This window comes from Ostrinia nubilalis, chromosome 8 (assembly GCF_963855985.1).
Source record: "Ostrinia nubilalis chromosome 8, ilOstNubi1.1, whole genome shotgun sequence".
NCBI classification, from domain to species: Eukaryota; Metazoa; Arthropoda; class Insecta; order Lepidoptera; family Crambidae; genus Ostrinia; species Ostrinia nubilalis.
Window position 1 is genome coordinate 15,600,961 of NC_087095.1, and position 27,840 is coordinate 15,628,800.

General features: G+C 36.6%; 3 protein-coding genes across 4 annotated transcripts; 1 reads left to right on the forward strand and 2 right to left on the reverse strand.

Annotated features, from left to right (window-relative positions):
* Nucleotides 1-281: 281 nt before the first annotated feature.
* LOC135074036 (uncharacterized) lies at nucleotides 282-10,529 on the reverse strand. 2 transcript variants are annotated; one of them, XM_063968342.1, is made up of 5 exons: nucleotides 10,391-10,529; nucleotides 9,520-10,167; nucleotides 8,811-8,874; nucleotides 2,195-8,192; nucleotides 282-2,114 (listed from the first exon to the last, which is right to left on the reverse strand). In XM_063968342.1, exons 2-5 carry the CDS (start codon nucleotides 10,152-10,154, stop codon nucleotides 1,681-1,683), a joined length of 7,131 nt encoding a protein of 2,376 aa, XP_063824412.1. In that variant the 5' UTR covers nucleotides 10,155-10,167; nucleotides 10,391-10,529; the 3' UTR covers nucleotides 282-1,680. The 2 variants fall into 2 exon arrangements, with proteins under 2 accessions (XP_063824412.1, XP_063824411.1); XM_063968341.1 differs by having other exon boundaries at nucleotides 9,520-10,170.
* A 10,250-nt stretch (nucleotides 10,530-20,779) lies between these two features.
* LOC135074038 (carbonic anhydrase 7) lies at nucleotides 20,780-25,720 on the forward strand. The gene is made up of 5 exons (XM_063968343.1): nucleotides 20,780-20,910; nucleotides 24,094-24,297; nucleotides 24,402-24,673; nucleotides 24,782-25,012; nucleotides 25,298-25,720. The coding sequence occupies exons 1-5, from the start codon at nucleotides 20,862-20,864 to the stop codon at nucleotides 25,502-25,504; spliced, it is 963 nt and encodes a 320-aa protein (XP_063824413.1). The 5' UTR covers nucleotides 20,780-20,861; the 3' UTR covers nucleotides 25,505-25,720.
* A 480-nt stretch (nucleotides 25,721-26,200) lies between these two features.
* Nucleotides 26,201-27,732, reverse strand: LOC135074039 (V-type proton ATPase subunit F). The gene is made up of 4 exons (XM_063968344.1): nucleotides 27,587-27,732; nucleotides 27,377-27,458; nucleotides 26,988-27,193; nucleotides 26,201-26,558 (listed from the first exon to the last, which is right to left on the reverse strand). Exons 1-4 carry the CDS (start codon nucleotides 27,638-27,640, stop codon nucleotides 26,526-26,528), a joined length of 375 nt encoding a protein of 124 aa, XP_063824414.1. The 5' UTR covers nucleotides 27,641-27,732; the 3' UTR covers nucleotides 26,201-26,525.
* Nucleotides 27,733-27,840: the final 108 nt, after the last annotated feature.

The window sequence follows — 27,840 nt, forward strand, 5'->3', positions numbered from 1 at the left end:
GGTTTTCCCTTTCCTTTAGAACAAGTTAACTATTTACTTGTTCTATAAGTCGTCTGGAATAAATCGCTTTATAACGATAAGACCGCGTAACGTGCGCATTACCGAGCGTCTCGTATGTATCTTTGCTTCTGGTTTTGTGTGGTGGTGTGTATAGTCCATTTAATTAAATTTTATTAATGTGTACATCAGTAAGGTTACTTTCCGAGTAGTAGGTAGCTAGAGCTACTCATCCGTTCTGGGGAAGGTTAAACAAGTGCATTAAAAATAATAAAATACCACTATAGTTTTTAGACAGTTTATTATAACCCATTAATCAAAATTGCATCATCATATTAAAAATAATGATATCATCTACATATATAAAATTTATGTTAAATGCTTCTAAAACATAAATCTCACGAGACACGGTCTACTGTTTTACTTTAGAAAATTAATTACATTTACAGTTAGTCACGAGAGTAAATACAATAAACATTATTTAAAATTAAAAACAACATAATATATTATTACCATTACAAACAGAGAATTTGATAAATATTTTGGTCCTAGTATACTATAAAATTTTAGGAGTATTACAGTAAATTAATGGCATTTATAGAATGCACTGCAGGGGCCGCTTAGACACTGGTCATGAGTGAGCAGAACCAGTAGAATCGTGGGGTTAAATCTATCAATAAGCAAGCCCTCTACAATTTACAGTAAAACTCTCGTGTATTATCATGATGTTGTCAATGTATAACATGAACAAGATTTTAACAAACAGTAACCAGGAATTTACTTCCTTACTATCCATCTAACCAGCTAAAATGATAAGGTAATATACTTATGCAATAAATTTTTTAATTTCCAAAATATCATTTTTGGTCTTACTTTTTTATGGATAAAATCTCTTCAATTTAGGTTTTAAATTTTATTAATTCATGAAATCAGAAAAATCTGATTATATTAATTATTATCAATATTTCACTATATTATTATACCAAATCATACGTTACAACAAAGCACTAAAGGTTGCATAATTGGGAAGCTCACAAAATTATTTATAATATTTATTAAAATCTACTTACATTTATAAAAACGTAAGCTCTTTTTTAACTACGTAATAATACAGTGAAAACGGTAGATAGATATGTGTGGTACAATAATTAAAATAAACCAAATATAACGCGACTGTAAAAAATAATTGACAAGACATCTATTATGTAAGTATGTAGGTAATGACAAACTTTAATTAAATCATCAACAATCAAGTCATTGTTGAAAATTTGAATTGCACTGTTTGAAAATAACCCAAATGTTTGTAATTCTTAACGCTAATAAAATATAAATAGTTAATCTTATAGATACATACATATAACTACCTAATTGTAGAACAAATTGACAAAATATTCATCTAATGAAGTTCTGCAATTTACAAATACATAGACAAATCAACGCGTTACAAACCCACTAAAATATCGTTATACCTGATGTTGTTATGTAACTTAGTCCACTGCTGTGTAAAAATATTTCTATGTTACAATGGTCCATATGTTACGTCATTGTGAGCGTTGCATGCGCGATTTCATCTATAAATATACAAACTAGCGATTCGCCTAACATACCTCTTAGCTTATCATTTCCGAAATAATCCAGGGAAATGTTACTCAGTCCAATCTAGAGCCGGCCCGAACCGTCGGATCACTTCTTAGATTTCTCCATAAGTTTCCTCATCTTCTCCGGGACGGGCACTCCCTTGTGGGCGGCGTATCGCCTCAGCTTGGCGTTGATCGGAGCGCTCCTCGCGTCCGTCTTCTCGCTGCTTTTGGGCGACTTGCGAGGTTCGTTGGGCGTTTTGGGTTCAAGTTTCATGCTGGATTTCCGTTTAGTGGGCTGCGCGGTTTTGGGTGCGCCGACGTCGCTTTTGACGCTGGATTTCCGCGAGTCGGCACTCGGGCGGGGCTTGGCGGCGGGTACGCCGGACTTGCGGGGCTTGGCGTCCGGCGGCGGCGGCGGCGGCGAGCGGCGGCGCCGGACGCGCGGCGGCGTGTGCGCGAGCGTGGTGTGGCGCGCCAGCAGCGCCGCGCTGCTGAATAGTTGCCCGCAGTCGCACCTGTGCTCGACTTCTGTTGTTCCTGAAAGTAGGTTTATTATTATAACAACCGTTGTGGTCGATGGTAAGTAAATTTTGAACTTGTGATATGAGTGTACTCACGTTTTCTGACTTGCTTCGCGGGAGACGGTTTCGATTTGAGTTTTGCTCCGACTGATTTTCCCAATGACTTTCTCTTCGCTATGCTGCTGAGGGATTTTCGTTTATCCGCCAATGATTTTCTCTGTATCTTTTTCGCGGGCTCCTTTGACGACGGTTCTGGAATATTTGACTTTGGAAGTTTGTCAGCGATGTTTTTGGGGAAAGAATATTTGACGTCGCTGTCGTCGGAATCGGTGGAGGGCACCGGTTCCAATTTTGGGGCTTTGGCAACTGTTTTCGTCGAGGTTGTTGGATTGGCCGGCGTCACTTTGTTTTGGACAGCTTTGGCCTTTAGACGCGGGACTTTAAGAGGATGCTGTAACGATATTCGTCTTGTAACTAAATCTTTTGAATTCGGTCTTTCGATTTGGAGAGAATTACGCTTATTCGCTCTGACTTTCATGAACAACTTTCCTTCGTTGTCTTCAAACTTGTAATCTGGGTTTAACATGTACCGGACTTCGTCATCATCACTGGACTCTGCAGGTTTAGGGAGTTCTGGTTCGACGACGGGTGGTGGTAGATTAGGTTTGTGCCGTTTAGTAACAGTAGGTGCTACTTTGTCTTTTGATGGGGTCTTCTTCCGCAATGTGTCTTGAACACTCGGTTTCACCTCTTTATCTTCTACTTTTTTAACTTTAACAGGCACATCTGGGACCACCTCTGCTTTTGGAAGATTATGCTTGATAGGCTCAGTGGGTTTATTGTCTTCTTTTTTCTCTTTTTCGTGATTGGGTATTGGAGATTCATTTAGCACCACTGGTGTCGTTAATTTTACATCACCTTTTTCTGCAATCTCTGTTTTATTTTCAACTTTGTCTTTGATTTGATCTTTTGGTATCTCTTGAGCAGGCTTTTCCTTAATAACAACTTCGTCGGTAACTATTGTAACATCCTCATCTTCGTTTTCTATTTTATTTTCGTCTGTTTTAATTATTTCTTGGTCTTGACTTAATTCAGTCTCTTCAGATTGCTTTACTTGTTTGGAGGCCGACTGTCTCTTTTTTCTTTGACAAATTATTGTATGTTTAGTTAAAGAGTGCTCATTAGGGAACACCATGTAACAAAGGGAACACTCATGTATGATATCTTTAGTTGACAATGAACTTTTGATACTTTTGTCGTCTGACTTTTCCGAACTGGTTTCCGTATGTTGTTCCTTGTGTTCTATTAAATGATGTAATTTTCTAAAAGTTTTCTTGCAAATATCACACTGTGGGGGCGCCGGAAGTTTTTCTGTGTTAGTTTGCACTGTGGAAGTATTCTTCTGCCTATTGATTCCGTCGTGAGTTTCTCTATGTTCCACTAAATGGTGAAGTTTCCTGAAAGACTTATCGCATGGTTCACATCTGAATCCAGCACTTGGATCTTCGCTTTGCTTTAATGTACTTTGCTCTTTTGACTTATTCTCACTTTGTTCCGAGGAACTCTTTCGTGACATTTTAGCAGAACCACTGCTCGGGTTATGCATTAGGCGATGTTGGGCTAAGTGATGTAGTTTCCTGAATTCTTTTTTGCAGACTTCACAGCTAAAAACGGATTTATTGGTCTTAGCAGATTCATTTTCTGGTTTCTTTGCATCTTTACCATGTTGTAATTTATGGCTAACTAAGTACGATAGTTGCCTAAACGTCTTCCCGCAAAACTCGCATACGAGGTTGCTAGCTTTGTCTGGCAATTTGTTTTTATTTGTGGGCTTTTTCAATTCAACTTGTTTGGCTTCTTCTCGTTTGTCTGACTTAGCTTTAAGAGGTGTATCTTCAATTACAATGACTTCATCTTTATCATTCTGTTTACGTTGTGAATCTTTGGATTTACGTTTCTTACGAACATCTTTGAGCGAAGTGTCAGGTTCCTCAATCTCCATATCATCAGATTTACTCTCGTAGGACCTTGATTCGGACTCCTGGGATTCTCTAAGTCTCCTTGGATTTTTATTTTCAGAATCAGAACGACTAGGTGAAGGACCCGAGCAATGCTTAACGTGTTTAAAGACTACATTCTCTGAGCGGAATAATTTGTTGCATATTGGGCAAACTATGTTTTGATTGATCTTACCCATTGTCCAATTTTCTTTTACTATTGCATCGTCATCAGAGCTCCAATCATCATCGTCTGTATCTTTGCTTTTGACGATTTTAGCATCAATTAATCTCGGTTTCTTTTGCGGACTTGGAACTTTAGTCTTATCAGTGGCTCCCTCTGGTAAAGGATTTTTTCTAGGACGACCTCTACCTCTTTTGACGGGTGTATTTTGTTGACTGTCAGACGACGGAGTATCTGGTGCTTTCGCAGGAATTTGACCAGATTGGGTTTCTAATAATTCAGCAGCTTTTACCAAACTATCTATGGCTGACGCGGTATTCTTATGAGCAATGTGAGAACGATCATGGCTCAGAGATTCCCTTTGCGAAGTCTTGATCAAATCAAATGACTTTGAGGGCGCGTTTTCTATCGTGTTTCCACGGCCGAGTAAATACGATTTTTTAGGCACAAGCGTTTTTGTATTTTTCTCAGCTTCAGTCTTTCGTTTCTTTTTGGGCGAAACTTCAATTCCTAAATCATCTGGCTCAATTAGTTCCAGCTCAGGTGTCTCAACGGGGGTTAAGACTTGCTTCCTCTGGTGTTTTGTTTTGTTTTTTGTTTCATCAACCAATTTTTCTTCTTCTATTGAATCTAATGTATTATCTGAGTCTAAAGAATCAGTTGTAACAGTTGTAGCCGATTCAACGCTTGGTGGAAGTTTTTTAGCTGGTGATAATTCTTTGCCTTGAACATTTAGCTGGTTAGATATAAATTCAGTGTTTGTGTCCATATAAACTACTTTGACAGGTCTATCTTCAATTATAGGGATCGGTCTTTCCATTTTTTTCTTAGCAGTCATTGCTGTCTGATAAGCCATTTTAACTTTGGACTGATAGTTTTTACCGTCGTCTTCGTTTACTGTATTCGAAAACTTTGTGTTTGGAAGACAATTCTGGGCGAAAAGATCACGCTTACGAGGTGATATAACTTTAGCATCATGATTTGACGAGTCTATTTTAGAGTAGGTTTTCAACACCACATCTTTCTGGACTATACTTTGTATCACGTTGTGAGGGTCTTTGCCATCAAAGTTTACCGTGAAGCAGTTTTCATAGCTTATAGAATTACGCCTAACAAATTTATCAAAATCAGTTTCTGTAATAATAGTTTCTTTTTTAGAGGAATCTTTACTTATCAGGGTAACAGTTTCAGAAACAGGAAGCTTTTCTGAAATTACTAATTTTGTAGTTTTCTTTTTGTCTAGATCCATATCGCCAGTGATGGGCTCATGTTCAATAATAACTTCTTCTTCAGAATCAATGTCAAGCGCGTTTTCCTTGAGCCCAGCCTGCTGGGTTTTACTAAACGGTAAGAGACTAGGTATTTTGCTGGGTTTGCTAACATTGGCCTGTTGTAATTCTGGTTTCAGATATGTTTTAGGTCCAAGCTTCTGTGCAGGGGGCAGTTCATGAATAGGACGCTCAATGAAAGGCTTGCCATGCAACTCATTCATCTGGCTCTCAATATCGTCAAAACAACGTTGAGACTGTTCTTCCTGGGGAGTTTTCGCAGGGATAGGCCTATTGATTATTTCTTCAATGGTCTTGTCAATTAGATCTTGATTATTAATTTCTTTCCTTTTTTGTATATCCTTTTTAAGATCCATGGCTGAACTAGCTACTGTTTCAGTTTGAGGTTGTGGTTTAACAATTGTTTCTTGCTTAGTAATAGTCTTCTTCACAGGAGCTGAACTGTTCTTTAAGATAGGCGGTTCTGTTTTGACAGGTAATCTACTTTCGAGCGGCACCGCCTGTTTGACAGCAAGCGCAGCTGCTTCCTTCTTAACACCCATTCTATTGGCGCTGCCGAAATCTTGAGCGTTTGCAGTGTTAATGCTCGACTGTCTTTGACTGTCATTTTTCAGTTCTTGAGCCTTTGCAGAAGCTATACTGGATTGTCTTTGACTATCTATTTTCTTCAGTACATCTCTCCTGTTTAAATCGTTGGAATTCTTTATTTGCTTTCCATTAGAACTATTTGTAGGCACTTTCGTCTCCTTTATCTTATTGAGGAAAGCTTGGCGATTCGCTTCGGTCCATTTGCCGAAAGGTACAGGCGCGTGGTTATTGTTGATTGGCTTTGTTTCAGTAGTCGATGTCGCTTTGGGTAAAGTTTTCTTTTCGACTGGTTCATTTTTAGTTTGCGGTATGGTATTTGCAGGGACTGGCTTGACGGCTTGTGCATTAATTTCTTTTAGTTCCTTTATAGTGGCAGCAGATTGCACTTTGGGGTCACCTTTAGAAGCCACGCCAGTGGCAGAGACATCTGAATTTATGCTGGGCAAGGTGTTGGCAAGCTTTTTGTCTGTATTCACTTGAGTATCGTTATTTTGTTCCTGGGGTAATTTTGGTTTTACATCTTTTGGTTCATCAATGTCTTTCTTTTCTGGTGTCACATCCTGTTTCTCTATTTTATCTGATTTATCTTCTTTCTGCTTAATTCCTGCTTCTACTTTTGACGGTTTAGAAATGTTGACTGGGATTGGACTTGTTGAAAGATTAACTGAAGAAGTCGAATCCTCAACTGAAGACGATTTGGTAGCATCAATGGTCGTAGCTTGAGACTCCTTCTTTTCATCTTTTACCATGTCTTGAGTATTAGCAACATCAGTTGTATCAATCTTTTTCACAATTTTGCTGTCAATATTGTCAGTGCACATAGCCTTTACAATTTCTTTAGCAGCGGTAATATCAGAAGTATTAATATTTTTGTGATTTTTGTTTTCAATATTGTCAGTGACCAATATGTTATCCACCTCATCAGTAGCTTTTGATTGGTTGTCCACAACAACTTTCTTTGCATTATTATTAACACTACTATCTACATTGGTGAATTCAATATCGCTCTTAGCTACAGTTTCTTTACTAACTTTTTCTAAATCTTTGTTATCAGTAGATGTACTGGTGTTCTTTTCATTTTCTTTAACTAACTCTGGGATTTGACATTTCTCGCTAACATTACTTTCAACTGGAGGTGGAGTAACATCAATTACTTCAGATAATTTAGTTTCTGGAGCAAGTAAAGCAGTTTCCTCAATAATATCCATTTTAGGATCTTCTTCAATTTCCAGTTTACTTGTTTCGTTTTCAACAACTAAGGGTTCTGATGATTTCTTGTCATTATTTATACTTAAATCAGCCGACTTAGCTTCTGTCTCTTCAGATTTGTTGAGTTCCTTATCCAGTTTAATGTTTTCATCTTTTTCGAGAATTTCATTCTCTTTTATATCAATCACCAACTCATTATCTTTCTTCTCAATCACCATCTCATTATCTTTTTCCTCAATCACCAACTTCTCTTCTATCATTTTATCTTCTTTTTCGACATCAACTTCTGTAATATCTTTTGACAAGTCTTTGACATCTAAACCTAATTCTACTACACTACTTTTATCACCAGAAGTATTTTTTTCAGCCAATACAGGCTTATTTTTATCATCATCTTTCGTTTTTCCTGATGTTTCTACGGTTCTTTGTTTGGCACTGTCAGTGTGGACCTCAATGGTTTTTTTAATGTTATCTGAATGTCTGCTGGGGTGCAACTGTTGGTCCACCATTGTTTTGGTGAGGGGAATCCCTTCTTTATTTGGTGTTGAATGGAATGTCATAGGTGTAAAACTGCCTATAACTGGGGACTTCCTAGAGTCACTAAATTTCATTTTCTTGCTAGCTCCTGATTTAGGTTCGGGCTGATCTTCTTTATTTGTCTCCTCTTCTGGTTCCTTCACCACAGCAACTGCCGGCGGCGAAATATTTTGAGGTTGGGTTTTCCTTTCAGTAATTTTATTACTGGTTGATTCACTAATTACTTTGTTTATGTCTTTTATTGGGACATGTGGAACACTTTTACTGACACCTTTTTCTTCTTTCACAGGCTGTAAAAGAAAAGAAGAAAATCAGAATGAGTATGCAATAAATACAGAAATTTTATCATGCCATGAAATAAAAATTACAACAAACATAAGTTAACAATTCTTTACTTTTTTTATTCTAATCATTTAAAAATTTTAATGAGTACAGTAGAGCGCCGATTATCCGAACGCCGATTAACCGAATCGCCAATTATCCGAATCGGTCCTAAGCGTAATATAAAAAATTAAAACCAAGTAATTTTTATTTTGTTATGTTGTAACTAGTTGGAACTTTCAGGAGTCTAGATATATTTCAACTAAACGTTATTGTAGAACTGTAAACACAGTTATTAAAGTTTATTCTATGTGTGACAGTTCGTTTTTAACACACTTTTTCTTTATTACCAGTCTATGTCCGATTATCCGAATTTTCGATTATCCGAATCGACCCCGGTCCCAATTAATTCGGATAATCGGCGTTCTACTGTAATTCTAATTTTAAGGGATAATATTTTGAACCAGATATACATAAATTCCCTATTCAAATCATAATGATTCGCAAAATTGCTAAACATTAAAGTGTTATTATGCAGTTACTACTGTAATTATTGTAAAATACTATGAATATAAATTAAGTCTCACCACTTCTTTGGGCACTTCTATTTGAATTTCTTCATAAACCTCCAAATTTCCTTCAGCATTTTCACTGTAAAAATAAATTTAAAATTCTTAGTAACTACTACTTTTAAGAAATAATCTTTTGTAAGTTGACCCATTTTAACTAGGTATATTAACAAATTATTAACCATTACAGTTGATCTTTTATCATAGAATTTTCATGTGCAATTTAGGTCTCCATTCTCAGTAAATAATGTGCAATAATCCGAAATAATAACTTTTAGTTGCTCTTTCCAGAAAGCATACCAGATATAAGTGATTCAACACTGGAAATCCACATGCTTTCATTTATAAAACTGAACATTATGCAAGTTTGCAGTTCTTCTATGTTGGAACATTAAAAATTTTAAACTGTACACAGTATCATTACACATAATCTATTTAAAGTAACCTGATTGGAACACTTGACCTCATTGTATCACACAATAATAAAAATAATGTTTATTGTCGTAACTAAAACCAGTTCTAGAAATATCAACAAAGAAGATGTAGTCTAAATAATCGAAATACTAGTATTTCCTTCACATTTTAATTACTACACACAAGATTATTTACCACAATGTTAGAATACAAAGTAACATTCTTCCTTATGGCAATACCTATGTTATTATTATACTAAAATTCAGATAAAATAAATACCTTTAATAATTTATAAAACATACAAAAAACTCACCGAACTTTTAGAAATTTAAAGTTTGACTGATGCTGGTCATCATCTATGATCTGCACGGCGGCCAGCTCCTCCCGCCCCTCCTTCCTGTACAAGTATAGGCCGTTACCGATGTCTATAGCATCCACATTCTTGCCGTCAATCTGAAGTATCACTTCCATGTCTTTGCTTGGCACAGCTTCGGTTTCTACAAGAGTTGCTTCAGTGGTATCGGTGAGCTTTAGTTCAGGATTTGATTTCTCATCCACATCAACGTTGTCATCGATCACAAGCTCATCACCATCATATGAATTGTCATTATCGTCAAATATGTCCACACCACCCGACAATATGTTCGCTGCTTCTATCTGTTTACCAATTTTGTAGTCCTCCAAAAAGTCTTTCTTTCCAATTGGAGACAGGTTGGATATCAACTGGTCCGATTCAGTCATAGTCTTCTCGGATTCCATATTGGCGGACGCGAGTGAAACATCTTTTATAGGTGAGATATCAAAGGTGGAGTCAACTTCTGACAGAGAAAAGTATTTTGAAGAGCTCTCGTTGGCGGTCATGTACGACTCGCTCGGCGGCGACGAGGTGTCCAGCGTGGAGTCCCTGGACGTCCCCGCCTCACCTCGCAACTGACTCAACCTATCCATTTTCACACTTCATCTGCTAGAAGAATAAATTAAACCAAAGTTAGTACATTTCACACATGAAAATTACAAAAATATACATATTTTAAAACAAAAATATAATGAAAACATCTGAAGGTTGGACAATTAATTAGCACGTAGGTCAATAGCAAAGAATTACAGTGAAACTTTTTTGTAGAACAAACGATACTAATGATACTGTGACACTTTTGATAAACATCGAATTTAATAAACAGTACCAAGATAAATTTAGCTGCAGTAGCTTGCAGGTGAAATTGCAGATTGAAATTTTTCTGTTAGATCTACTGTAGAGGTGGTAATAATATTTTCAGGACAATTTTTGTTAACAACACAACACATCAAAGATTAAAGATGGACGCCAAATAGCGATGTTGCCGTTATTCCGCGTGTCATTAAATGTTATCATTTTATCAATTTTGCTCCAAAAATGCATGGTATCGTTAAAAATTTTTTTTGTTAAAATAAATCTTATTTAAATACTAAAATATACTGCAAATTAAATTAAGTAGAAAATATGTCATTTGATATTAAAAAAATATTTATCGATATTTAAGACATTGATAAAACTTTACTTTGTTCAAAGATATGTAATTATGTGACCAATGTTTGCCACTATCAGGCTAATTATAAATTATCTAAACTAGTAAGGAATTATTTGAGACTCGAGGTTTTTAAAATAATTACAAAGAACCATCACTAATTATTATCGTTTGAATGTAGCAAGGTTTATCAAAAAATGGAACACGCTTATCACGAGCATTTACGAAGTTTGTTGTTTAAGTTTTTTTTATCTTGGTAAATTACCAAGTTATAAAAAAACAATAATTTGTTTTTGTTGAATCTGAAATGTAAAAAAGCCTCGCCCAGATTAAAAAAAACGATAATAATTTTCTTTCGTCAATTTAATGGAAGATTAAATGCTGTCACGCACTCTCGCAAATTACGTTTAGCTTCATGGTCACGACGACAGGCTTTGTAAATAGTAGAAGGAACTGTCAATGTCATTGTCATCTACGTCATTTTTGAAATTTGGTAAACGTTGAAGAAAGGTAAAAAGTTAGCGTCCGCTCCGCTTTCGGATTTCTTTTTTGTGGACTAAAAGTGCTGAAAAAATATTATGGCTCCTCGCGAGACGCCGAAAGCCACTCCAAAAGTGCAACGCACTATTGTAAAGACGGCTGGTACTAAGGCCAGAACTCCTACATCGAGTGTAAAAAAGACCATGTCTGTAAGGAAACCGGAAAAAGCTCCTCTAAAAGGTAGTTTTCTGTAATTATTATTTATATTATTAATCCTAATAGTGATTATGAGTCACCTTTTGCTGGTTTTCAATGGTTAAATTGTCTTTTTCCAGACAGTTTCTAACTCTTATTTTTTACGTTTCAGTGAATAACGTGACGATGGAAGGGAGACAACGGACCGCTACGGTCCCGAAGGTAGCGACGCCTAAGCCCAAAGAGAATAGATCGGTTCCTGTCCCCGGTAGCGTCACCAAAAGCGGCAAAAAGGCGTCGTGGAAGCGTCGCCCGAAGCCAGCGCATTCCGGCGTCCCTGTCCCTGAAAAAATGAAGAGACTCCTGGAGAAACAACTCCAAGACTCTGACTGTAGTTTATAAACAGATTTTAAAGATTACTTTGATATCTTTTGACTTTTAAGGCTTTATTGTCAAGACAAAACCACTGACTAGGATTTATTTATTTTAACTCGTTCTTCTTAAATTTATAACACCTTGAATGCTAGTAAGTTGAACCTTCATGGTAATTATCTAATGTGATAATGAGGTATGGCAATACTTGAAGAAAGATTTTAGATGGCTTAGGGGTTTTTGTTTTTATTGTTCTAAAAACATTATTTTTTTAACATTTAACTGATACTGGCTGCCAGGTTCAGAACGGTTCAGTTAAGTTTTCCCAATTTATTACTTATATTCCTAATTTTTTCATCATAATCATGACTTTGTATCAAAATGCAGTAATTAATTTTACTTACTTAAATATTTTAGAGCAAGTTTGTAAATGAGTTTGATTAAAACTTGCATGAATCCCAACTAATATTATAAATGCGAAAGTAACTCTGTCTGTCTGTCTGTCTGTCTGTCTGTCTGTCTGTTACGCTTTCCCGCTTAAACCTCGCAACCGATTTTGATGAAATTTGGCATAGAGATAGTTTAAGTCCCGGGAAAGAACATAGGATAGTTTTTATCCCGGTTTTTGAAACAGGGACGCGCGCGATAAAGTTTTTCTGTGACAGACAAAATTCTACGCGGGCGAAGCCGCGGGCGGAAAGCTAGTAAAATTATAGTTCAAGTCCAGTGCCATTTTGCACTTAATTTATACATTTATGTGTATAATTTTAGTGTAATTACTATGACCCCACCATTCATTAATAATTAAAATTGATTGTGTGGGTTCTTCCATGTTCATAAGCTGAGTAGCTATGTGGTTAACATACCTATATCATTAGCAGATAGAACATAGTTCTAAGAAAAATTAGCTTTAGACATTCATTGTACAAATTATTATTAGTTAGCTATTAATATAATCTACGTTGTGCCTAAATTCATCAAAATCCCTTCAGCTCTCTCAAAATAAACTTATACAATAATTGTAATTCCTGTAAGTAGTTTCTAAAAAAATAATTGATAATGATTTATACAGGGTGTTAGGTAAATGGGTATATGACCCGACACTAGCCCATGTTAACATGGGCTAGTGTCGGCTCATATACCCATTTACCTAACACCCTGTAAATATAAATAAGTGGACTTATTGATAGTTTATTGTAAATTGTGATGTAGACCAAATAATTGTAATTCTGTCTAGAATTGAATTTTATAGAGTTTTAAGATTGTCATTACAATTTTCGTTATAATATGATTATGGTACCTAATATACCAATTGGATAACAAGCTTATATTTTCATCTTATAAATAAATAAATAGCTGAAAAAAATTATAAAACCTTTCATTTATGCAATAAAACTTTAATTTAACTGCTAGAGCAGGAACTTATCATTTTTTTCGTCGTTAGTTAACATAATTATAATGAGCGTTTTCGCGATTGAAAAATCCGCCAGATGGCAATATGTAGACGGGAGGTCCAAATGCTGCATGATTGGTGGATTTTGACATAATATCTGTCAATGTCATGTCAAAATCCGCCAATCATGCAGCATTTGGACCTCGCGTCTACGTATTGCCATCTGGCGGATTTTTAAAACGCGAAAACCCTCATTGGGACTTAGGTACAGTCACTCAGTCAGCAGTGTAGTCAGCACGTTTGCAACAGGTCCTGTCACAGGTTTTTGTTACAACTGGAATAAGATCGTGTTGTCAACCAAAACTACTTTGGGTGTCACGAACTACATACTCGTATTTGGCGCTGCCTGTAATTTGGATCTATCACGAATGTTATTTTGTTGCATTACCTAAAATTCGTCTCCTTGAACTCGTATGTGTCTCCTTGAACCACACCTTGAACACTTGACATTGGCAGAATCATTGCGGCAATAAATCCGCGGGATAGTAAAAAAAAATGTTATTTTGTTTAGGGGGATAGGGATAGGTGCCGGAGTTTCTTCCGCCACTTCTCAGCACCAGCCCATATTATGTTGTCCCGAAGTGGTGGTTGGGCGAGCTATATTTGGGACGTGTAAGTGCCCTGGAAAGGGCCTATGTACCATCGGCAACAGTGTTAACTATCCATTGCCTGTCATTGTCATCTCGTTCTATCTCAAAGAATCACCATTTGATGAGAGCGAGAGCAAAAACGGAAATGGATAGTTAACAGTGTGGCCGTGTGTCTCGTACCTACCTACTGAATAAAGTTTAATTTCATTTCAGGTGACCTTTACCACCTAAGTGTCTGTTTTGTGTTTACCATTTACCCACCCCCTCTTAAATATAAATAGATTATCATTATAATCCTAAGCCTAGAGTTCTATTTGTCTTTCTCATTCACCTTTGGACAGACAGAAACAGATAGAGTCAAGTAATTCATGTGTATTGATAGAATAGATAGTAACGTCCTGTTTTCGGATGCGTCTCGCGACTTTTTATTTTAAAACTGTCTGGCGCCAGACGCGCGCTCCATACGGAATGTCACTAATCCTTTAGGCTTCATTACGTAATGCAGGTACTAATGTAATCTTGATAACATCTATTGAGCCTTTATAAAGCATGTATGATTCAATAGAGACGTAGCTAGTTCTGGCAAAAAATATACTTACGAGTTTTATCAAACCAAGAGTATTTAAATACATTCATCATAACATAGTAATGTTATGTACTTTGGAACTGCTGCTCGTGTGAGGGATTAATCTTAGGTAGGTGGGTAGGTACATTATCATAAAGAACAGATGGTGTGTGTAACGATGTCCTTGATCATGATGGGCAAAAGTGTACCTAATCTATAAATACTGAATAGATTTGTCATTGATACTTACGTAATTACAAGACAGGATTATATTCCGGCTAATTCTACTGCTGAAAAAAAATTGAAGAGATGTAGAATTTGATAAAAACAGTGAATTTGAAAAAACAGTCACTTTCACGTGGCAGAACAGATGTTATTGTGTATTGTTATAGTATAATCTATGTCAAAGTTATTAAGATTTGTTCTTGCTTAGGTACTTACCTACTATACTACTAATACTCCGAGAAGTATCACCTCCTACAAAGCAACTAAACTATAGGTACGAATAAGTATCTACCTACATACCTGTAAAGCTTCGGCCGAACCAACGCCTGCAGCGCGCGTCGGCGATAGACTGTTGCAGGTTCGAATCCCGGATCGCAATCGGGGACATATTTAATGTCACTTAGAGAGTAAGTATCGATTAATTAATACCCGGAGTTATTAGTTAGTTGCTATCTGCTTATTATGGTGCGACTTATAATTTACATAATAGTAAAAAATACTTAATTAGCTTAGCTAATTGACCTAAAGCTGGACCTATTAATAAGTTAATGTGGTCTAATTCAAGCTTTTTCTGCGATTCCTATTGGCCAAAATGTAACTCAAATTAACGACTTTATGAACCATTGTGTGCCTCGTTATTGGAGGGAGGCGCCTGATGATCGGCGTGAAGATAAGGCCTGATGGCTGCTGATAACAGTCGAGCTAGCGTTCCTGTAGGTCCCATTGTTATATGATTGGTAGATCTTTATCAATAAAATAAAATTGCACGTCGATACAGGTAATATTTTAGACTAAACTTGTAGTGTTTGTGTAGGGACAAGATACTATATTCAACAGATATCCTGTATGTCTTAACAACCTTAGATTATTAGGCGTAGGGGTCACTAAGGGACTTTATGGCTAAATTAATCTAATATTTAATACCTTCGCGTCGACAGTTGACAGACATACGGGTGATTCTCAACAGGGAAATTAGCCCACTTAGGGACTTCGATCTCTGACCGAGAACTATAGTATATGTATAATAATGAATCCAGCAACTAGAAATGTCTGACGTCAAAAACTATTTCTTTAATTTAGAACATGTTTGCACATTACCAAGGGGTAGAGTAAGATAGAAATGGCGTCATAGATGCGCTGTACTAGGATCGAGTAGGAGGGTGAAGAAGTGTGTGGGTACGTAATCTTTTTTTGCGCGAGACAGACTCGCACTTGACAGATTTTTCAAGACATTAAATTACAATAAGACGACGTCTCAACTAACAAGGGTAGTAATAAACATAGGTACTCCGCCAATCAGAGCCCGCCCACACCCAACTACGGCTTGCGCAGACGGCTGATCGTCCAACTATGGATCATAGACCCAACTGATCGCTCGACATGTGAGTCTAGGCACGCGTCACCAGCCCATTATCAATTAACTTAAGCATAGAACATGATTTACGGGCGCCAGGCCCCGCCTGTCGCGGGTGATGGATGCTATTTGACGCCTCATGATTATTTAATCAGGGTTTAAAGTGGTACAAGTTAGGAGCGCTTGTTCTAAGTTGAAAGAATAGGGTTCACGTTTGGTTTTTTGTTGAGTCATTATAAAACTATGACAGGACTGAAGTCCTCAAAACTACGGATAAAAACTTCCCGGGTCGTCACGGGAAATCTAGCTAGTGAAATTTGTACAGTTTAGCCTATTTAGAAAATAAAAGTGTGTCACATTTGCATGGCTAATTTTACTTCGTTAACTTCGAGGTGATTGCAGATTTTTGCAAATTGCAGACAATATTTCTGTATGACCCGTACTAATAATATGAGTATTAGGTACTTATGTAACCAATACGGCACACTATTGTCCCAAAGAGGTCAAGTGCTTAGTTAAATCTCACAAGGTAAAACTGGAAGAAGCCTTGGACAATTTGCACTGGTGCATTATGAAAAAGATTAAAATTTTGAACAATTTGTTTTTGCTAACTTTACGTGATGGAGTAGAAACTATAACTCTGGTAAGTATAAGATTCTATATATAAAAATCTACATGTACTTACCTTACCTACCTAGATGAACCGAGTTTGGTTCTTGTGATTTAGCCAAAATGGAGTTTAAAAAGCCTCTATCTTGTTTACGCAATGTAGGAAATACCTAAATAAAAATAAAGAAGGGAAATAGGTATGTGTTAAGCCCGGTAAAAATTATTCAAGCAGTTTGTAGCTTGCGCCAAACCCTATGAAGTCGGCGATCTGCCGGTAGTCGGCCACCACCTATCTTTATTTTAGCGACTAAAATAATTTTTGTGGCTTGAAATTCAAATAATTATGCCATCTAATTCCCAAATTTACGTCGACCGCTTTTCGATCAATCAACTATGGCTGGCCCATACAACACCATACCATACTATGGACGAATCTTAAATGTTTGGGAAGGTGCCTCTGGTTTTAACAATGAGATAATATTATTAAACAACTGACATTGTCGCTTCAATGGGTGTTATTTTTATCGTGGAAGAACGTAATAATGCTTATAGTCCATGGAACATTGTATAACATGCAGGCAAGTAGGCCTATAAAGAATAGGCTGATGCTCTACTGATACCTATGGGGCTAAACCAGCCATTTACCTAGTGGCCGAAACCAGCAATTTTAAGCTGTTTTTTTTGTGTTAAAGACTTCGTACGTCTGCATACCGTTTTACCCTCTTAGGAGTGGATTTTCAAAAATCCTTAATGAGCATCTACGTTCTAAAAGGAACTCCCATGCAAAATCTTCATCTAGCACTTGTAGTTTCTGAGATTTCGTGAAGAGTGAGTGAGTCAGTCAGTCAGTCAGTCAATCAGAGACCTTTCGCTTATATAGATTGTATCATTCTATAAGTACCATCATCGTAACAACACCTAACATTGCCCGACTATTACTTAATTAACTTGTAAGCATTTATAGTCAACAATTTTCAGAATTTAATCGTAAGCTCTTGTTGAGCTTCCTTTGACTCTACAGTTCTACATCGATAAAGTCGTATGGTTTCGCTAAGAAACGATTAAGAATTCACATCGGAATTGAATGTTACTTTATGAACAGATTTTTTCCAGTTTCATCGTTTATTAAGCTAAAGGAACGAGCATTGATTATTATTGACGCATTTATTTTTCTCATTACGCAATGCGTTTTCTTCACAATTAAGTCAGTAAAAAATAAGTATTGTATACAGGCAGACATTTTTAGCAAACGGGGTTATTACCTCCCTGTAATTAGTAAATTATCTACCGCCTTTTTATCTATTTCAGTCATTAACCATCTATCAATCCTATTTATGAAAAGTTATCTAGTATTACTACGGCTTACTTCTGCTGTTATAAAAAGTCTAAGGATATACTTAGATAGTAAATAAACAATAGTATCTGGATGAGGAGTGCCACAAGGCAGCGTTCTTGGCCTCCTATTGTTTTTATTATTTATTAATGTTCTTCCAAATATAACACGTAACATATTTTATGCTGCAGACGATACTGCTTTAGTTCTAAAACGTCATTCTGAAGAGTTTTATCGCCATATTAAACTGGAAAAGACTGCAAATAAACTATTTCAAGGTAACATTAACGGCGCTATGCTTTATCTAAAGTGGGGAAAGCACCGCCCACATTGGCTGTACGTTAGAGTCTTTTGTAGGCCGCGTAGTAGACTCGACACTCTAATATCGATGACCTTCCTTAGGCATAATGGATCATAGACTGAACTGTTGACGTCACATACGGTGCTGCTGAACAGCTAGCAACAGGGGTGCAATCCTCACTCGCAGTCGACTTGATCCAAGAGTCCAATGGATAATTCAGATCTATGTTAATCCGTTAGCTACGCTGTACGGTCGGACCGCCGATCTGGTGAAGGTCGCGGGAGGTGCCTGGATGCGGGCGGCGCAGGACCGGTCTTTGTCGAAAACCTTGGGGCCTTTGTCCAGTAGTGGACGACTTTCTGATGAAACGAACGAAAGGCCTCAAAACCTCTTGAGAATTCTCTGGTCAGTAGTCAATGTGGATTTTTAAGTTCTCTGATCTGATGAGATCTTCCACATATCATCACGATGGGTTATTAATGCCAATGCCAATTATAAATACCAATGGTCCGTGACCCTCACTCGGCATGGGGCACACTGAAAACCAGCGCCGTGGCCTTCGTCACCGTGGGCCACGGCATAAATGCTGAGTGGGGTTCCGTTGCAGTGGGCATCTTGTTGGTGAATGGGTGGCACTGCTCAGTTTACTCTTGTTTTTATTTTTTTTCTTCTTCCATTATTATGTACCCATCATAAGTAATCTTGAACGACTGGTCTTCATCCGCGAAGTCTGTAGGTTCCTTTCCTTATCTTCCGTAGCCATCTTCGATTCACGAATGTCTTGGTGAAACAGATGTCCCTTGATGAGTGGGCTTATAAATATTATATCACCGCAATACAACAATGGGCGGCATATTATGACAGTCGCAGTAACTTTATTTTTTATTTTGGCCCTAATCAATGGGCCTGTTTTATCAACTAGTCTAATTATTTACATCATCCCGATGTCATGTTATTATCTATTGTTCGTAAGATTCGACCACTGCCGATCAACCCCCCGAATGCTGGTGTGTGATTGGATGCAACTTATGCAGCAGCGGTGGTCTAAGAGACAAGATGATTTTTGTAGTTTTTTTACAGATTGTTACAGAAATATAATAAACATTAAAGTTGCACAACTAAATAGGTATCCATTTATCGTATCATTTCAAGCATTTCTTTAATCACTGAAATTCTGTGGTATTCAGTTAGAACGACTGCGATAAGCAACTGAAAGTTGGGTGATTGGAGTTAAAATTGCTCTCCAATCTTCATAGTCTAAGCCTCTAATTAAACGTAGTAGAATGAAAAGGTATCGGGGTGTTCAAACATTTCATACTTTAGATTCAACTCCAGTAGTAATACTTGTCGAGCTCAAGCTAGGAAATGCAGAAGTTTATATGACACGAAAACGTGAAAATATATTCTGCAAAAAGTAGATAAAACATTTATTTTGCTTGGTTGCTAAATTAGCTTATCTTCTAAAGAAAATTAACTACAAAATACTTTGTTTGTACATGTGTTTTGGTGGGGACAGTTGAAACGTGACTTTAAATCCTTCGATAAAATATTAGCCAACAAAAATCGTGTCCATGCCGATAGCGTAGTAGTTTGCAGTTCCACAAACCTCGTATTATATTTAGTTGAAATTGAATTTTCATAGTAAGTAGAAGGCAAATAGGACATTTTTATTTTAGTTTTTTTTTAACACAGAGAGTGAATACCTACTTAGAATAATTTAAAATTGAGCGTTTTATTATTGACTGAATTGAAAAATATGCAAGCATTATCCATCATCCTTTTTCGTTGCAAGAAAATGCGGTGGTAAAGGGATTTTAAACAGCTCACCTAGTTTCCAAGTGAATCACACGAAGGTCCTGCCACACCGTTATTTCGTTGCCGCAATGATGATACGTCACTCCCTGATAATGGAAACGGTAGCGAGGAATAGGGAAACCCATCGGTAGCAGAAAACGTAGTAAGTGTGTCATAATCAATCGACTTTGACCATTTATGGATATCATTTCAGGATAGGTAGTTTGGTAAATGTATTCAAAATTCGTGAAAACCTATGTGACGTGTGTGGAAATAGTGATTTCAAGCTTTATTTATTTAAAAAATGGCTTATGCCCAAAGGTCTAAGCCTCCACGGCTCTATTCTTTTTAAAAGATTTAAGTAATAAATGTAAGTTCATACTTTGATTCTCAGGGTCCACGACACCAAAATAAGAAAGCATTTCTATGAAAATTTTAAAATTTCATGATCCCAATAGGAAAAGAAGAGCAATAGAGTCGTAGACCTTTGGGAATAAGCCTTAAAACAATTACGATGATTAAAGTCATTAAAACTTTAAAAAGAACCTAATTATGTTTTTCGGCGAAATTGCATCGCGTTCTCCCACTGTAAACCTGAATCTTATGCTCATAAGTCATAATGACCGTTCCTAATCCATTTGGACCTATTATAACGACGGAGTTAGTGACTGCTCGCAGATTTTCGCGAAGTGTTGGGGCGAGTGAGACCGCGCGGTCGAAGTATTCGCACACTGGAGGGTTAGTTCCCACAGCGGTGACGCGACGCCCATTGAAAACCACTGACCACTGGAATATCTCGATTAGTATATAAGCCGTCGGCGGCCAAGCAGGAGCATCGAGTTCACTCATCCTCATCTCATACAAACAGTGAAGTGAAATATGAATTCTATCATTTATTCAGCTGTCTTCGCCATTTTGGCGGTCAACGGTGAGTTGAATTTTTTTAAATAAATAAAATAAAAATTAAAAAAATATTTAAATTTGTAATTAAATAAATTGAAATAATAATTCAATATTAAAAACAATAATTCGATATCAAAAATAATATTGAAATAAATACAATTTTCAAAAAGTGGTTTATTAATATTCAAAATACAAAATAAACCATCAATTTTAATATTATTTTTCAAAGCATGGATAAAATAACATTTAATTTTTAAAAAAATATGGTTTAATTTCATTCAAAATATTTATTTGCAACATTCTTCTATCATAATTTGGCAACAGTGTTTTTATTTATGGATATTCCCTGAAAAAATCGTATTAGCTACTTAACTAAAACAAAATTCATATCATATTAAAAATTGAATTAAACATTTATTTGTTCTTTTAAAAAATTAAAAATCAATCAAAATATTATCCACCATTGGTCCGCCAAAGATAGAAAAAAGCATATTTGTAAACCATCTAGCACTAATCAACATCGCAAAAATCCATGAGAGACACGCAAAACACGTGGCCTCATCCTGCAGCGGCCGGTGCGTCAAAACATCCGCCAAACAACGAGTTGCTTTACATCACTGCTACGTGATCAGAAACGCCCTAGCTGTCGACCAGAATCACCCTAAAAATCACCTATCCTTTTTGCCACTTCCAATTAAAAAAATACCTAGTAGGTGTTGATAAGAATGACCCTAAAATCCACTATCCTTTTTTGCCACTTACAGAAAAAAACAGACAGGATGTTAATTTTCCAATAACAAAAATACCTAGGTGTTGACCAGAATCACGCTAAAATGCACTTATCCCGTTTGGCCACTTCCAGAAAAAAACAGTCTTAGATGTGATCAGAATCACCCTAAAATCCACAATTCCTTTTCGGCACTTCCAGAAAAAAATCCGACCTAGATGTTGACCAGTATCGCCCTAAAAATGTACTATCCCTTTTTGCCACTTTCACAATAACAGACGAGAAACACCCCATAGTCATAAAAACATCCGCAGACGGAAAAATTATCTTACGCAAATCTTTTAGTTATAAAAATATAATTATTGTAGTCAAAAACTTGTGAAACGATTAGGTGATTAATAAAATCACTTTCATCAGATTAGCCATAAAATACCTTAATCTCGACAACTCTTTTGTTACTTAATTACAAAAATTAAGCCCTTCATATCATTACTAGGATGACTCAATTTCGGAAGGTATAATTAATATCTCCTGAAGATTAGGCAAACAAAAGCATAATAATAAATGAACTTAAACATTACTAATCACATTGTATTTAATAACTAAGTTTAAAGCAAACTTTGTCATCCAAACTCGTGCTATGGTCATTAAACTAAGTTTGTTTTACAATTTTTGCAATTAGGTAACGTACTTACGGCACACATTCAATTAAAACAATCTAAGAGCTCTCAATTTAAACGCGGTAATTTAAATTACCGATAGCTTTATTAAGTGTGACCCAGTAGAACCAACTAAGTAGTCACGGGTATAAAAAATACGTTCGCCAAATCTATTCGTTTCATTGAAAAATCTAGATTTAGATTACTAAAGCTAACACCAAACGATAATACGTTTTAGCACATTTCTCTAGGTTCCGCAGCCTCGCACGATCTTCCGCAAAACTTATATTACCTAGGAAGTAGATTATTTACTTAGCTCATTTTTATTGTGTTGTGTCCTACAACAAGTTTGCATTACATATTCAGGAATTTATTTATTTGTACCTGGCACGAATGCGACACAAGATAACTTTTTGCGACCCATATTATAATGTAACAGAAATTACTGATGTATGAATTCTGTTTTTTGTCGCTCATTGTAAACAAATCCTGTTCGTCTACATTGCCTTGCAACGTGAAGTTTATCTAGTACCTAACTAAAGTAGTTTAAGATTTAATTTTAGTCATTCTTTGTACCTACAGCTAGCTATAAAAAATCCTGTCGTATCTTGGGCTGTCTTACCGCAACCTTTTCCTCTGCAAACTTCCAAAGCCAACGCCTAGTTACCAAAATTTTGCATATTTGAGAGCTCAACATTCACCTTTTGCCTTTTATCTGGTGGCAGATCACGTAACCTACACACTAAAATAATGTATCAAATACCTATTCTATGCTAATTGATTCTAGGCATCAATTCGCGGCTGTCAAAAGAATCTAATAAATTCTTCGGTGGACAAAATACGCATACTTTTGCATAATTCCCATTCAATTGACAAGTTCAAAAGCTCTGTTAAACTTGATTAGTCGCCGCCACAAGGGGAATCTAAATTAGGCAAGACATACTTTATGATACATTTTTAAATTGTTAATGAATCTCAGTACGTACATGTCTGAATTATAAACCTATTAAATGCGTAATTAATACTGATTTGCGTATTGAAATTGAGATTTGCCGCGTGAATTATTATTGGTAATGATTGATTGATATTCGGTTTCGCGAGTTGGTGTTCATGTATGTAAAACAATGCGCATTATTTACAAAAGATACTTGTAAATCTCAGCTAGATACTTTAGAAGTTTCGTGACAGACGAATTTATAGATCGCACTGATAGAAGCTTTTATGGCAACGAGGACTTAAGAACGCGAAATATATTTAATGAATAGTTCCACTAATGCGACGGTAATCTCACAGTATGACAGTGTAACAATATGCTTTCATCAATGCGAATACTTAGGCACATAACAAGTACAAAATCAATTTACATTACAATTTATTATCGACGCGAAACAAAAGAGCACCTGTCTCAAAACAACGCGCCTCGTAACTAAACATTTCCTTGAGAATGCCCGTATTTTGTACACATTTGTCTTGTGCCTTACGTATTGAGATATTACGATGCAAATTCAAATTTCAGCTGCATTCAGGCACTAGCAGTGCATGTGTTTATTATCTATGCAACTCTAGATGCAGGCACGATTAATAGGTCATCAACGTAGACCATCATAACTGCAATTTGTGATCCCAATTTTTGCATCAGAGTTATTTACTTCAGCCGTTCACATAAAAACCCATATTGATAACGTACCAAACGCGACCATAGTCCAAAATCAATGGCATAATACATACTGAGCTCTTGACATCGAATTACAACATGATAATTTTCTGATCTAACGTCCTAATCCTAAATAATTTTAACCGTCTCTGATTTTCCTTTTCACAGCCTCGCTCGTCCTCGGCTGGGGTTACAGAGCTTCTGACCAGAGACGATGGGCTGTGCTGCACCCCGCTTGCGGCGGCAGGCAACAGTCGCCCATTGCCATCTCCGCCCGCCAAGCCATTCCCATCTCCATCCCAGCTATGGAACTCATCGGCTACCAGAATCCTCTGCCTGGGCCGCTCACTATAACCAACAACGGTCATTCTGGTAAGATACATCTTGAACTCCACTACAATAATTTTCTTTCATTCATTGATCGAATCGTCGTAACTTCTTTTCTCTGTCATTTAACGCTCTTCATTTGTTTTCAGTGGCGCTAACCATCCCGAAATACAGTTCTGAAGAAGAAAAGAAAGGTTTCCGTCTGCCATACATCTTCGGAGGTCCCCTCGATACAGAATACGAAATCGAAGGTCTCCACTTCCACTGGGGCGACAAGAACAACCGCGGTTCCGAGCACACCCTCAACGATATGCGCCTGCCTCTCGAGATGCATATCATCCACAGGAACAAGAAATACAGGAACCTCGCTGAAGCTCTCCAGCACCCCGATGGTCTTTGCGTCCTTGCCTTCTTCTACCAGGTAATTTATTCCGCTATCTACTTCTTCCATCCACTCGAAAATCAATTCAATCCTTATGATATTAAGGATCTTTATTCAGCTGTCTACAACTGTTCCATTACTTCTCAGGTTGTGGAATTCGACGCCAAGCTGCTGACTCCCATCGTCAAGAACCTGTCCGCCATCGAGAACTACAACACCAGCATGCAGCTGCCCCATACCTTCTCCCTGTCTTCCATCCTGTCTGGTCTGGACACCGAGCGTTTCTACACCTACAAGGGATCCCTCACCACCCCTCCCTGCGCTGAGGCCGTCACGTGGGTTGTCTTCTCTGACTACCTCCCGATTTCTGTCTTCCAGGTGAAAATCAGAATCGTTATTTGAGTTTGAATCTTAAGTCCTAAATCTACGAGAGCAAGCCCCTGTAGTGTAATAATAATATCGCCTGAAGAGATGATTTCTAGGATAGCATCTGCTACTGGTACAATCTTGCCATCTTTGTTTTTTTTTAATCAGCACCTTTATCACCAATCACGTAAAGGGATCATCATTATTACTGGATTTACTAGCTTTACTCAGTCGACAGTCAAGCCGTAGCTCCTGAATCCCGACTTTTGCTCATCAATTTTGTTCTTCACTTTTTAGATGGACAACTTCCGCGGCCTCCTGTCCAACCTGAACCTGCCTCTCGTGGACAACTTCAGGCAACTGCAGCCACTCTTCGGTCGGCGCATCTTTGTCCGCATCACCTCCAAGAACCCCAAGTTCAAGAAGACCAAGCTCCACTACTCCAAATGGGACTGGGTCGGACACAAGAAGACCGAAAACGACGTCGCCGAATTCGACGAGTAAACGCACCTAAACTAACACATTACTTAATTCTAAGCTACGGGTATATCTCTAATCTCACTGTCGATACCAAATACCGATTTGTTACCTGATAACTGTTCTACTCATAGGTTGTGTGCACAAAATATTGTTTGTATTATATTTTCTGTGTGTATAGCATAAGTATTATTATGTAAGTTTGTTAATGATATTTGAAAATAAATAAACATTTGAATATAATTTAGTAGTTTAATATTTTCATAACATTTCCACTATGTTAACAGGTACATTGATGAATTTAATATTTTAGTAATACGACGACATCGATAATAGTTAATAATTAATTATACCTACGATATAATAGTAGATAGTAGAATATAAACATTAAAGTTATTAATTGCTGTAGTTATCAGCTCCAAACATCGACTGAAAATAAAAATATGACAAAAATTAATAATCTACACATCTAGAATGCATAAATAAATACAATGCCAATTTGATTAATATCATAAAAAACAATATTGCATACCTGTTAGATAGAACTCAGCCTCACAACAAACAAAAGAAATGCACAAAACATTTTCTGAATCATTTTAACATTTCCTGGGGAACACTTAAACACTTATTAAACATTGTTAGTGGGTTTTTTAACGGCCATTACACACTTAACAGCTCTGCCATCACACAACATGCACATCATATAAAATAAAACAATAAACATGGTGTTTTAACTTCTATATTACAAGTTCAACAAATCTATACAAGATTAATACTCTGTATTACATATTTTAACCATATTTGAATAATTTTTCTTTTATGAATTGCACAACTGGTAAAGTTTGACGGATTTAAAATAATTTTATTTGGTTTGTGGAATGTATCGTTAGGTAGTTTAAAACCTCAAACAGATTATTTTAAATTGCACACATTAAATGGACTTAATGATTTAAATTAGTGGTTAGATTTCGATTGGTTGGCATATTTACAAGTGCCAAATGCCAGTCTGGTTCAGAAAACAAAAATATCATGCAATAAATTAACTTTGTTAGCGTACCAAGTCGTCTGGGTTGAACATGCCCTGGAAAGAAGAAAAAAAAATGGTTAGTATCAAATAAGACAACACAAAATTTAAGAAACTTTTTTCTTATCTAACAAGATATAGAATTTTATTTTCTGTAAATATTACTTTTGTATGTAGTTTTTAATTTTTAAGTTCCCTGGAAATTAATTGTAAATAACTGTAAATTGTATTGGAACACTTAAAAAAACAATGTATTACCAATATGAATCATCAGAATTATTGTAGCAACCCTTTTACAGTTTTATTATTGTTTATTTATTTAGATCTCAAATAAGTAAACAAATGCAGTCATTGGAAAGTAATGATTTCGCAAGTGAGTCCTAAATTTCACATACATGATTAAAATTAATTTGAAATGAAATTGAACCTTGAAAGTAAACCTTTGTTTTATTTCATCAAATTATAGTTGATATTATTTCAAATTACCTTAGCACGACGCAGAATGGAGTCCTTGCTAGCATCATAGGGGTGGTCTTTGGAGGGGATCTCAAGTACAGCAGGCACGGGGGCGGTGTGGGCGTCGATCACATGTCGGACCAGCTCAGCGATGTTCTGGTTGATGAGGATGATGTCGATGTCATCGCGCTTCACGAACCTCTTGAAACACTCCTCAATTTCACTCACCGCTGTGTCTGAAAGTTTTACAATTGATTTTGTTACAAATTATTGACAATATGACCCCAAATGATGATGTATTTTGATGAGATTTCTATGAATGTTTAGAGATTAACGCAGTAGTCTTTATGACGATATTTGGGCAATATTTTTGGGGAAACCTAGTGGCTAGGGCGGGTCCTTTGGATAAATATACTTACTCTTGTCAACAACCATGAAATTCGGGTGTCTGTTCTTGTTAATCTCGCCGATACCACCAAGAAGGAATCCGACGCATGTATCCTGTAATCAATTTCAGCCGATTTATAGCCAAAATAATGGGTAAAACAGTTTCAGAAATGCGACACTTCTTTGTCAATTTTTTTCCACTAATTTAATGCATTTAGGGCTAAGATATGCATAATAAATACCTCATCACCGATGACACTGATTAGTTTTCCCTTAACAGCCGCCTGCAAAGCCATTTTTCCGAGATTTTAGTTTATTTTCTGAATTTATTTTTGAGGAATTGAGAAATGTCACAAGAGCTCGTCACCTGACTTTAATGATTTTTGTCTTAAAGTTGGTTGCCTTGGATGCAATAAAAACATTCAAATGGTTTCGTTCATTCATTCATCATTAAAATTGCCGAGAATGTAAACTCTATTTATATGGCAACATCATT

Bases quoted from the DNA above. Each gene is read 5' to 3' on its own strand.
- LOC135074036 (XM_063968342.1), bottom strand. From the start codon at position 10,154: ATGGATAGGTTGAGTCAGTTGCGAGGTGAGGCGGGGACGTCCAGGGAC. The intron at 8,875-9,519 runs GTGAGTTTTTTG...TTATTTTTACAG, and splicing joins TTTAAATTTCTAAAAGTTCG to TGAAAATGCTGAAGGAAATT. The intron at 8,193-8,810 runs GTGAGACTTAAT...TTTCTTTTACAG, and splicing joins TAGAAGTGCCCAAAGAAGTG to CCTGTGAAAGAAGAAAAAGG.
- LOC135074038 (XM_063968343.1), top strand. From the start codon at position 20,862: ATGAATTCTATCATTTATTCAGCTGTCTTCGCCATTTTGGCGGTCAAC. The intron at 24,674-24,781 runs GTAATTTATTCC...ATTACTTCTCAG, and splicing joins TCCTTGCCTTCTTCTACCAG to GTTGTGGAATTCGACGCCAA. The intron at 25,013-25,297 runs GTGAAAATCAGA...TTCACTTTTTAG, and splicing joins TCCCGATTTCTGTCTTCCAG to ATGGACAACTTCCGCGGCCT.
- LOC135074039 (XM_063968344.1), bottom strand. From the start codon at position 27,640: ATGGCTTTGCAGGCGGCTGTTAAGGGAAAACTAATCAGTGTCATCGGT. The intron at 27,459-27,586 runs GTATTTATTATG...AATTGATTACAG, and splicing joins TCAGTGTCATCGGTGATGAG to GATACATGCGTCGGATTCCT. The intron at 27,194-27,376 runs GTAAGTATATTT...TAAAACTTTCAG, and splicing joins TTTCATGGTTGTTGACAAGA to ACACAGCGGTGAGTGAAATT.